Source organism: Microtus ochrogaster, chromosome 4, assembly GCF_000317375.1.
Source record: "Microtus ochrogaster isolate Prairie Vole_2 chromosome 4, MicOch1.0, whole genome shotgun sequence".
NCBI classification, from domain to species: Eukaryota; Metazoa; Chordata; class Mammalia; order Rodentia; family Cricetidae; genus Microtus; species Microtus ochrogaster.
Genome location: NC_022011.1, coordinates 67,336,535 through 67,349,652, shown reverse-complemented (window position 1 = coordinate 67,349,652; position 13,118 = coordinate 67,336,535). Strand labels below are relative to the sequence as shown.

The window sequence follows — 13,118 nt, the reverse complement described above, 5'->3', positions numbered from 1 at the left end:
AGAGGCCCTATCATACAACAAAAGTATATGTTCAACTATGTTCATAGCAGCATTGTTTGTAATAGCCAGAACCTGGAAACAACCTAGATGCCCTTCAATAGAAGAATGGATGAAGAAAGTTATGACAATTTTAAAACCAGGAAAAAGACTCATTGTGTACAAATATAATGCAAATAAATTGTTAGAAAAAAGATGGTTTATGCAGGGCTATAATGAAACATTATAATGATGATGTATTATATTAAATATAAAATGCATGTTTAAAAGAACAGCATAATGTACAAAAGGTCCAGAAAACACATTGAAGAGAGCCTAAGTACATTTTGCTTGGTCAGTCTCAGTGTTGTGTGGGCACAGCACAGCATACAAAATGCTGCTAGTCATGTACTGTACTCAATTGACTAAAGGGTTCCCACTGCCTTCTTAAACTACTGGGATTCATTTTACTGACAAGCTCCATCTATCTTCAGGGAAAGTGCCAACTCCTGCCATTTATGTGATGTAGCTGAACTAACTTATACAAAGCAGCAGTAGTTTGGAGTGTCTAATTAAACATTTCAATTCTGGGATCCTCTACTGCACATGACATGGCTGTGCAAGCGAGGTGTTCTACAATGCTTTATGATAATAGATAGCACTCATTGTTTGTTATCTTCATTACGTACTAAGAATTACACTAATTTATCACCCATGTTTATGAATAGCTACAAAATGTCATCATTAGGAAGAGCTAAGGTATGCGTGAAGGGTTTTCACTTCACAAAGTTTAATTTTTAAAATTTTTAAAACTGACAGGTAGAAAGACTATTGTTGAAATAATTATACTGTGCTCTACTCTTTTAACAGTGTATTATTTCAGGAAGGCTCACGTGCATGCATGCGTGTGTGCGTGTGTGTGTGTGTGTGTGTGTTCACAAGAGCATCGTGGAGAAGTTGAACTAGACTGTGACCGAGGGCACTGGAGCAGTGAAGAGAACACTGCCGAGGGAGTAGGAAGAACTAAAGTATTCACTGAACTTCTAGTAACATAAGCAAGTTTGTAAGAACATCACCAACCACTGCACGGGGAGCTGGGAGTACCACAGGTGCTTTGAAAATTGCCTTCAACATATTCTGTCAGACTGGATTAATTTATTTCGCCTATAAATGCTCAAACCATTTTTCATCGACTCATTTGATTATTTTTTAAAACAATTACCGTGCTCAATGCAAATCAGTCCTATTTTCCTGTTAAAAATGAGAAAAGCCACCTTTTTCAAAGCATATGAAATAAACCTTCCGAAAATAGAACCTTGGTCAAGGCATTGTGATAGACAGCTGGAGTTGCCCTCAAAGGTTCAGGTGTAAGCTTTGCAGACTTAACACCAGACTCCCTACCTGTCTTCCTTTATTCTTGCCAGCAAGGGCTCCAGCCATCCTAAGGTGCACTCGCAGTGTGCATCCAGAAAAGTTATGACCTGTCCTTTTGAAGCAGCTGCTCCTCGGAGACGGGCACGTATCAACCCAGAGCGCTCTTCCATTCTGATAATTTTTACTGGCACTTCTAAAGTTTTCACATAGTTCTCTAATGTCAACTTGAGAAAATCTGTAACATGGAACAAGAATGGATGAGGCAAATTTGGAGTTGTTTCAGAACAGAATGGCAATACTCTTAGGAAGAAAATTCAGCTGAGGGGCAGCCCTCAGCTCATACATTCAGATATCATATGCATATGCAATTTCATATGTAGAGTTTAAAGTGAAATAAACTAGTAGATAGTTCATCAGTTAATTAATGTTACATATCAAATCATAGAAATTATCAGTATTAACTAGTCAAGGAAAACAAAACATTTTAAAATACCATTTTCATTTATTTCTGGTGATAGGATACAACAAGAAACAAAGCATTTAATTATTCTCAAAGTGTGCATAAACAATGTATACAATGTATTAAATGCATATATGAAAATATGGTATGTATCAATTTGCTAGGTGATTGATTATAAAGCAGAATATAGATCATTGCCCAGCTATTTTTCGACCATAGAAATGGTTCTAAATTACAGGCATGGAAAGCAGAGTCTATACCTCTTTCACTGGCATCGTCGACCAAGATGACCTCAGAGAGCAGGTAGTGTGGAGAGCGATTTATGACACTGTAGACAGTTCTAAGTAGAGTGCTCCAAGCTTCATTATGGAACACAATGACTACACTTGTGTTTGGAAGTTCGTCAGGGTAGACTTTTGTCTTGCATCTGGGAAAGAGCAAAGAAAAAAGAGGGATGATAATAAATTCATATTTCAATCTGATCTTCCTCAGTAGGGATATTCATCGCACAACAACTTCAGACTTCAAAGTCCTTTACCAAAGAGCTGATTTATGAATATCTGAAATAATTTCCCTCTTTATAAATGCTGTGAGTAATCACTTGGTCTTTTGAAAGTTAAATATGCATAATTACCAATATTTTATTTTAACTCCTGCAGGGAACAAAGCAGCATAATTTCCATAATTCTAAGGAAACCAAAATAATATTCTCAAACTGTCAAAAATTTAGAGCACCAAATACCATAGGAGACAATTTCAATTATTAGAAACAGGTTTTATTCTTTGTTTGAACAAAAAGGAAACTAAACTCAAAAAGCTATACTAGTAGAAATAGACAACTATATATACAAATTTAAAACCTGTAAGTCTGCTATTATTTTTTCACTTTGGTATTTCTAATACATAAACTTTTTAGTGCACTTGAGAATGTCCTAAACTATAACTACTCTCCAAGGTGCTTTAGGACGGTGGCGTCTCCAATGTCTTGTTATTCTAGGCATAATTGAAATAATTTGGTTACCTGTACTTCCTGAACTTTACTGCTACAAACATCCCTGATGGGTTTGTTAAAACACAGATCTAATTTGCTAAGACTAGGATGGAACCTGAAGTCTTTGCTGAAGAACTTTGTTGCTGCCTTCAGAAGCATATGAATCAGTTGGCAGCTGAAAGTAATTATCATTAATTTTACAACTTACTGTTTAAAAAATGCAATTTTAATTGTGCTTAAAAATTCAGACGACTATCTCTGTGAGTTCAAGGCCAGCCTGGTCTAGAAGAGCTAGTGCCAGGACAGGCTCCAAAGCTACAGAGAAACCCTGTCTCGAAAAAAAAAAAAAAAATTCAGACGACTGAGATCTTACTCCACCAGTCATCAATTCATAAAGTTATGATTGATAAACAATTTGTGCAATTTTGTAAGTAGGTGGCCCTAAATAGAATATGCAGAGGGTTATTTCCTCTGTCGACTTTTGAATCTGTAGCTATTGGTCTCATGTAATTTTAAAACTTTGAGTATGAGTTATCAAAATGTCAGAGGACTTCTGGAGCAGGAGTAGAAGTTTATTCACCCTAACCTATTTTTAAGGTAGAATATTCTAAAGAAGCAGAAAATTAAAATAGTTTCATGAAATAAAATTAATCAGAATTCTCCTGCCATATTTAATAGCATATTACACTATGCAATATTGTTAGAATTGGTTTTTTTTTAAACAGGAAGTAAAAGATATTCAATGAGATTTAAGAGGTGGAGTCATACATTGAAATCAAACTGGGCATGCCTATGGAGACCTTCCTCCTTTAAAACAACCTAAAGTGTCACCCAATAAGTAAATCTTCTAAAATACAATCAGGCAAGAATATCCATATACATCTTGTCTAACATTTTTATCAAGGATATATTTGAAAATGAACATCCAATGAGCTCTGCACTGTAAAAAAAAAATACTGTGCAGAGAAGAAAAACGTAGCGATAGGTTCCTAGATCTTTCCATGCTTTGGAAACGTTCCAACAGCGTCATTGTGTTCCATCATCTTTTCACAACTACCTCCAGTCAGTCATTACTAAATGAACTGAGAAGGCCATCTCAGTAAACGAGGATTCTCCACTGTTTTCTTCAACTCTCTACTCTCTGCCTCATCAAACCCTCCCATCACCTTTAGCATGCCAGGCACAAAATATGACAATATAATCATTAGCATCACTAAAGCATATTTATGTAAACCATGTGGAGAGAGCGCAACACTCAACAGCCTCTGACTTAAACCATGACTCACATTCAATATATGCTACAAAGTGTCGGGGTTTTTGTTTGTTTATTTTAAGTGAATTGTTCTAAATCAGGATTTTCTGTTTGAAATTTTAAATGCCAACTAAGAAAATGTGGAATAGCACACAGTAATCTTAAAAGATAAAACCAGCTGAAGATGTTAGATACTGCTTATTAACACAGCATAGATGAGGCAGAGATTACCCTGAGTTGGAGGATATCCTGGGGCTAACTACACAGTAGCATCCAGACCAGCCTGGCCTGCACAGTGAAATAAATCCTGTCTCAAACAACAATAAAGAAAAAGTAAAATTTAAAATAGACACTCAGCTCCTTTTTTAAGTTTAAACTATTTTCATTAACTTTATTTTGTGATTGAAAAACAATCACCAATGTTAATTCCAGACTCATTATATCTATTTTGTACACAATGAACCAACTTAATTTTAATGCAGATACTAAATTAACAGATAATCACCAGTGTCTCATTCACATCCATAAACAACAACAACATCAAAATGACAGGAATTTAACAATCATTGTTCATTGATATCTTTCAATATCTATGGCCTCAGTTCCCTGGAAAAAGACATGAATTAACCGAATGGATTTGAAAACCAGACCCAATCTTTGATGGCATACAGAAATATGCCTGTATATTTATCAACCAATAAAAACAACACATATACAGAAGCTATCCCACATCATAATCCATCCTACAGCATAGATACTTGCTCAACTATGTGTGTTATGGCTTTATATTTTTATAACAGTCCCATTCTTGAAACAACCTAAATACCCCTGAACAGAAGAATGGCTAAAGAAATTGTGGTATATCTACACAATGCAGTAGAACTCAGTGTTTAAAAAAAATGAAGTCTACAGGCAAATAAATGGAACTAGAAATTAAAATTATCTCAGTGAGGTAACTCAGACCCAGAAAAAAAATGTAGTATTTATTCAGTTATAAGTGTATATTATCTTTTAAGTAATGATAACCAAGCTATAATCTCCTGACCCAGAGAAGTTAGGTGAAGAAGGTGGCTCTAAGATAGAAGCATGGATCTCCCTGGTAGGGAGACATAGCATAGATTCTGAGGGTGGGCTGGGGGGAGGTGAGAAGAGGAGCTGGAAGGATCAGGTGGGGGACATTGAGGGCGTGGTTATGGGGAGGTGCAGCTGGAGTTGGAGGATATTTGAGGGTGTGTGTGGAAACAGTTCAGTGTGCTCTTCCTGGAATCTCTGAGGGTGATCCTAGTGAGAACTCTTAGTAATGAAGGGTGTGGAGTCTGAACTGACCATCTTTTGTAGCCAGGCAAGGCTTCCAGTGGGAGGACTGGATTACATTTTTTAAAAAAAATAAAATTAGCAATATTTTTCTAGCTACTATTATTTAAAACTCGATTAAACATGTAAGACCAGCAGAGATCCCAGGCTGATGCTAAGATAGCAGATTGTAGGATGATGCTAGGAATGAAGTTCACCCTCTGAAAATTAACAGCAGGACTCCATTGCTAAGGCCAACTACTACTTGGCTTTTTGAGTTTTGAGACGTTGAGCTGGTGTGGGCTTGGAGGCTTTATCCCTACATTCTAATCTCTTTGATGTGAAAAGGTACTCTGCAGGCTATGCAAAGAAAAACCTGGAAGCCAAATCAGCCACAAAAACCCCCACCTATAATCTATCCCACCTGTATGATCTTCTGAAGCAGTGGCAGCTCAGATCATGTGGGAGTGTCTAAGCAATGTATGATTTAATGTGAAGCCTATGGCAGGAGGGGAAGCCTGAGCCTTATACTGCCAGGATGGCCAGGAACCAAGACTGGATAATTCAGTGACCTAAGGTTGAGTCAAAAACAACTGGAAAAAAATCAATGTAAAAACTACTAATGATATTCTCCAATATTTATAGATCAGTACCTTCATCAGATAGGCTTCCTCCAGCAGTAGATAGGAGTGCCCAATTCAGATGTTTTAGTTTTTGTCTTATTTTATTATAGTTTATTTTGTTTTTATTACTTAGAAGCTTGTTTATTTTCTGAGAGGCAGAAAGTGAGAAGATCATACGGAAGAGGAGGATGGAGCAACTGGAAGAAGTAGAGGGAGGGGAAATGTAATCAGGATACATTGTTTGGGGAAAATACTATTTTTAATAAAATAAAAAATAAAATTCCTAAAACAAAAATAAAGTAGCTTATTGTGTATAATAAGCATAATGATATCGTCCTCATATTGTCTTACATGTTTAATCGAGTTTTAAATAATAGTAGCTAGAAAAATATTGCTAATTTTATTTTTAATCAGAAAAAATAATTTAAATAAAATACGCCTATCTTACACTGCATTATAAATGTTTATATGAAATGAGAAATAGCCATTTCCCTAGGACTATTTCATTTGACTTAAAATTTTAGAGATGTCTTAGGAATTGAGGTGTCATTTTCATACACTCAATGAGGCCTTGGGTTCAATACTAGACAGGGGAAAAGAACTTTCAACAGGATTCTTATAAATGGGAAGACAGTTTAAGTAACATTTCATAAATCAACATTGTTTGTTTCTTACAATTGTTCAAATACAATTGCTAAAAATTGGCATTTGTTTGGAACCAATTTTTGTGAAGTTAACTTTAATGATAAAAAGAAGAATCTGCACTAGAAATTTATGTCTTCTTGTTAAAGGAATTGCATGCAGTCTGAAACTCAAATAGAATTATAAGTTTGGCCAAGGAAACATTTCATATAAATACTGAATTGTCACACAATGTGTTTGTATAGCACCAGCAAGTAAGTAAAAATTCACTTTCTTTGAATTTTGTAAGATTGTGTATATGACCCTTATTCATACTCAGGCAATATGAAAATTTCTTTATTATGACTTTAAACAATATTGTTGTATTAGCTTCAGTCGCAGAGATGTTGATTAAGATAGCTATAGAGTGGCCATGCAATAATATGTTGAAATACATTTATATTAGAAATTAAAATGTATAGGCATTTGAGCATTAAAAATAACTAAATGGGCCAGATTCCTGGGCACAGCATACTTTGGTTGTAAATACTGAGAAATCAGTTTAAAATTGACCAAGACACTATATATAATGGCTGACTTTCATAGTGTTGGGAAGTGCTGTTCAAGCTACTCTAGGAGAAAAGGCATCAGTGGTCTTTCCCAACACTAGACTCAGCATGCTATAATACTGAGGTATCAGGCAAGCTATATCCAATGGTGAAATAGTGGTGTGATAATCATGGGGGAAATTAACTACTGCTCCAGAGGAGAGAGTTTGTGTCTGATACTTTAACCTTTTTCCAAAGATCATGAATGGGTATCCCATAGACCTTAGGGGAAAAAACTAGAGTTGTTCATTTCCTAGGTGTTCATACTGTCAACATATCTTATTATCTACTTCTAAGCATAATTTGTGTTGGTCTCAACTTTGGTCAAAGAAGCTCTTTTTACAGTAGGTAGTAGCTAATTCACAGACTTTGGACTTGTCAAAGTTCTGGTGACTGAGTGCTCCTATGTGAAGGGATCAGCTGTAATAGCCTTGCCTTTGTAGAAGGCTTAGGAAACATCATAGGAACGGGGAAGAAACAATATGAAAACTGGTGAATGTGTAGAGCTACGAAATGCAGTGTTCTGAACATGGCATGGCTGATATGCACAGTAAGTGCCAGCAACTATGGTTGGTGGAAGAAGGCATGTTCAAGATCAAGCCAGTAAACTCCAGCAGAGATAAAAGAAGTACTTCTACTGCCCTGCCTTTAGCTAAAAGGCTCTTAGCACTTTATCACATCTGAGGAAGACAGAGTTTATTTGTTTTAGAGACTTAGCAACAGCAGTAGTATGATCTCTCAGAGTATGGGATCATACTACACACATATGGTCAGCACTAATTGGACTCATGGGGATAATAATAATGAAATAATAATAATATAATAATAACAACCAGAAAAAGTTGGGGAGAGGACTGGTGGAGGAAGGGCATATACAGGGGAAACTGTAGGTAAGTAAATTGGGTAGATGAGATCAAAATATCTTGAATTCATGCATAATAATTTCAAAATTAAATAAAAATTCTATATTTAGGAATAGATTTTTTGTGAAGTAGAAGCTGAGAACTATAACCTTAAATTCTTTGATTCACAAGCACATTAAAACAAAAGAAGCATTACATTTGCCTAAAACAAAATTGAAAATAAAATGTATGGGATTCATATATTTAGAAATTGTTTTATACAACTGAAGGCCGGAGGAGCCAGACGTTCTCAGCCTCTTCCGTGTAACACGTGTGCCATCTGGGCGTACAGTAATGCTCAATCTCCTGCGTTTTGGTTGAAGGTGTATACAGCAAAAAATCCAGCTGCCCTACTTCAGAGGGAATATGAGGGTGCTAGAATGTTTCAAACAGAAACAACCTCGAAATATGTGAGGCAGTGAACCTATTTGCTATCTTTCCCCTTGGCTATGCACACATTATGAGAACATAAACTGTTGCAATTTGATTTTCTCCTTTTCAAAGGCATGTTGATGTTTTCAGATAAGCTACTCAACACAACATGATGCATCAAAGGAAGAAAAATTGACTGTAAGATGAGAACATGAATTCACAAAGGAGCCATAATTACACAGTGTTTTAGTTAGATACAATCCATTTAGGACTCCCAACAAAGGCTGTCAACACTATGGTGTGTGTGGCTTGCTTGTGGGCTGCTTATTGAGCCAGTGATTACCTTCTACTGCTTCAGGTAAAGAAGATTAGTAATAGTAATTAAACTGAAAACTTGTAGCATAAGCCCTCTATATTCTTTTATTTTTTAGAGCTATGAAAATTGGAAAGAATAATGAAAATTGCAAAATTATATGTAGCTTCCATTCCCTGATAAGAATAACCACAGACAGAAACTCATGTCACATCCCAATGCATCTGTGTGAATCAAACTCAGGCAATGATAAAATAGTTCTTTCTTTTAAAATATTTTCAAATTTTGAGCAATTTGAGACCCCAAGTAAAATACAGTACTTAATTTTGCATTTCTGCAGATCACCTTATATGTATAATATGTTAAAGTTGTCCAAAAGCTAATTCTTTTATCTAAATGGGGTAACTGAGTACCTTAAATTTTATATAAATCAAGTTAAATTTTATTTAAAAATTCAGGTACACCGTTTAATTCATTCTTTTCCTGTTTACTTTTGGATTCACCCTTGCTCCTTTGTTTTCTTATACATATTGTTGGTGATGGGAAAGAGTGCCTCTGGTCGGGATGTTACTTCACAATTCTCATTTTTGGGGTTTCTTCTTGTATTCAGTTTTAAACATTGTCTCCTGACTTCAGGGAACATTGTCTGGCCATTATGCTGCAGGAGACAGAAACAGGGAGCAGAGAATTTCTTTCCCTTCCCTTCTATAAGTCCATTTAAAGTTATTCTACTACTTTCTGCTCTACATCTCATATGCCTCTACAAGTTTATTTATAATTCTTTTGTAGTAAATTTAATATCAACAAAGTAGGGGAGTCTTTTAAAAAGCACACCCACAAACACACACACACACACACACACACGGAAATTTAATTTTATTCCTTCCGCCACTCTGGAACTTACTCTTCTACGTGCCACAAACGATATATATCTAATAAGAACTGTGCAAATTAAAACTTAGTGATTATGCAGGCTATTATAGGAGGCATGAGATTCACTCGCCAGTCACATAGTCATTATTATAATCTGTACTAGAGATATACAAGTACAATTTTTCCACAGTTTCTTGAACCTTCCATTGATTTTTGTTTTCCAAGCATCTATAGTCAGACAAATAAATGAGCAAATAATTTAAAAATAAAGAAACTAAAGAAAAGATTCACAAGTCATTGCATTCTAATGCATCCCCCTTAAAGCTAAGCAATAGAATTCCTGTTTGTTAGGCTCCCACGAAGCCACGAAGCCTAACAAACAGGAATTCTATTGCTAGATATGGACGGAGGGGGGAGGACCTAGGACTTACCACAGGGCAGGGAACCCTGACTGCTCTTTGGACTGTAGAGGGAGGCGGAGAGGAGTGGGGGAGGGGAAGAAGGGTGGGAGGAGGGGGAGGGAAATGGGAGGCTGGGAGGAGGCGGAAACTTGTTTTTTTTTTCCTTTTCTCAATAAAAAAAAAAAAAGATTAAAAAGAAAAAGAATTCCTGTTTATTAAGCAATGTCTGTGTCTTGGAAGCTATGGTTCTGTTCTAATTGGGTGCCTATGTATACAATCTCTACATTACAGCTTTGCCATCACCTCCGTGAAGTAAAATTGCCATAGCACATATGCAAGATATTTATGGACAAGCAATGGAATTCTAAAATAAATATTAAGAAAGTACTTTATGATCATAAGAGTCTCAGATTATAAATCTCTGCATAAATATTACAAATCACTCTAATCACTTGAATTGGCCTTGTTTCTGGTAGAATTTTGACCACTGACAAGGTTTTATGCATTTGTCATGCTGTGGGGGCCATATTTCCACATCTTCCTCCCTCAAACCCATTTTATTCACAAACCATTCAGAATCCAGAATTATTTCTTGTAGCAATGTTATATCGTATGTTAATTAAAAGACAGGGATAATACAATGGAATATTAATTTTGCTATTTTCTTACAGAAATATATAGGACATGTGTATATAGGACATTGTGTATATTTAGCGATTAAACTAATAATGGATTTGAAATCTGAAGCCTTTAAATGCTCACACTTCTTTCATACTGAGATGCTATTACAACCTAAGAGCCACTATGGGGTCATTGGGCAGTGTAAACTCAGAGTACGAAGGTTTATATTTTTAGTTTCCACATCTTAGTTTATATAACTATAAAACAGGAAAATGACAGCATTTTACTTGTAAAGCTGGAAGGATTAAAAAGAGGTAATGCATGCAAAGATTTTATGCCAGTAGTTAGAAAACAATATCCTTATAACATGTGTATATTGATTTTATTACTTCCATGTTTTTAACTGCTTCTTGATATACTTGTCTTACTTTAAATTTTAAAATATAGAAGTCAATTGATATAAAATATACCTAAAGAATGCACATTTTAGTTAAATCACCATTTACCCAGTGTGTGTGGGGGAGAACTGTCTCCTAGGTGTGTTGACCGAAATCATCAGAAAGAGACTACATTAGGAAATATTAAGACACAAGGAATTGCTTCATAATGTATTTTGATGCTAATGAAGTTTCTTTAATAAATGTTCTTTGTCAACTTTTAATTAATTTAGTACTTCAAAAAAAGAACAGAACAACCAATATAAACCAAAAGGAACAAATAAACAAAAACAAAAGTAATTCATTGACAGGGAAAAGAGCATTGATAAAAACTTGAGGACTTTGGGGTGTTTATTTGAAGAGACCTTGGAGTATTTGAGCTATGAAGAATAGACAGAATTCTCCTTTGAGAAAACAGGTACTTCATTACTGTAGTAATAAATACTGGGATAACTCTGGGGGAAAAAAAGAAAGCATGCCTTTTAGGGGGAATATTTTTTTCATAGTGCACTTACTGAAGTGTTCTGGAATATTCATTTACACTGTATGCATATATGTCATTATTTATTGGTTTAATAAGCAAGCTGACTGGAAATAGCTGAACAGGATAGAGTTGGGTGGAAAAGCCAAACTAGAATGATAGGAGGAAGAAGGGTGGAATGAGAGGAATTGCTAGCAGGCACAGGGAAAAACAAAGTGAGTGTGCCATAGTGAGAAAAGGCACTGCCACGTGGCAGAGTGCAAGTTAGGAATATGGATTAACTTACAATGTAAGAGGTACTTAGTAATATCAGCCTGAGCTGGTATCCAACCATTTTTAATTAATATAAGCCTCGGTATGTTTATTTTCCTGCAGGACAGGAAAACTGACTCTCCTAGAACAGGAAATCACTAAATGCTCTGAATGAACAACAAAGCAGTGACTTTCCCACCCAACACAGCTTGGATGTTAAGGGAAAAGAAAAATAAAAATAAGTAATTAAAACAGTATCCTACAAGAAAATAGTGAGAGGGAAAACATTTAAAGGTTGATGACCAGGCAGAAAACTGAGGCAGGAAAGACTAGAGGAATGGAGAAAGAGACTAGGGGAAGAGAAGAAGAAAAGTGTTGCAAAGCAGGTCAGGATGTCTTAAGTGACATAACAGCTGCAGGGCATTTAATAACAAGTGACATTTAGGTTTCAGGGTTAACTACACTAATTCAGTGCAACCTCCATCACCCTCCTATTGTGCCCTAAATTGGACTATCCCAAGATGCATTCCATTCGTGGCTTTATGACTCTATCTGCAATTTGAGAAAGCAGCCACCATTGTCTCTGAACAACTAGGAAGAGCATAGAAAGCAGTACCAAAAGCTACGAGAGAGCGAGTCAGTATATGAAGGAGCTAAACAATCCCGGAAAGGGTTCCGGACATCTGCTAAGAATTGTTTAGTGATTTCGGTTGATCTAACCTTTCTTTGAGCAGAGGACATTCAGATACCATTTATGCTACATTAAAAATAGAACATGAAGTTCTGAGACTGCCTGCTGTGAGAGTTCTCTCCTCTACCTGGCCTCCTCCCTTTGAGATGGCTCTGTTTTCAGCACAACATGCTACCAGAAACCCTGGAACCACCACACTTGGTATGGACCCATCCTTAGCCCTCAAGAGAAAACACATCCGCTTCCCATGGATCTGCCTATTTGTCTGTCACCTGTATATTTGTTGTAAAATACTTGTGGGCTCCAACACCTGTTACTATCTCCTTTAACTCTAGTAACATTGACCATCTTGTTTCCTCCAAGAAAGCTTTCTCATGCCTTTATCTCTTGTGATCTCTAAAATTCCTTATAGTTGTACAGTTTTCTTAAGAAGTTACCTAAACTCTCCATAGTGGAAATCAAAGCAACTCTCCCTTAAAATGGTTTTCAGAGTACAGTCTACTATATACGAATGCAGGTCAACAACAGACAAACAAGGCAACCCGATACAGTCGGGAAACTCCTTGAGGGGCCTCTC

The 13,118-nt window shown here is 36.0% G+C and overlaps 1 protein-coding gene across 2 annotated transcripts in view; it reads right to left on the bottom strand.

Moving 5' to 3' along the window:
• Galnt13 (polypeptide N-acetylgalactosaminyltransferase 13) overlaps positions 1–13,118 on the bottom strand; it is a 469,688-nt gene that overhangs the window by 196,479 nt on the left and 260,091 nt on the right. For both annotated transcript variants that reach the window (XM_026777759.1, XM_005346417.2), the window contains exons 5-6: positions 2,071–2,237; positions 1,378–1,585 (exon numbers count right to left, since the gene is read on the bottom strand). In XM_026777759.1, coding sequence (XP_026633560.1) covers positions 1,378–1,585; positions 2,071–2,237 — 375 coding nt within the window. The remainder of the gene's footprint in view (positions 1–1,377; positions 1,586–2,070; positions 2,238–13,118) is intronic.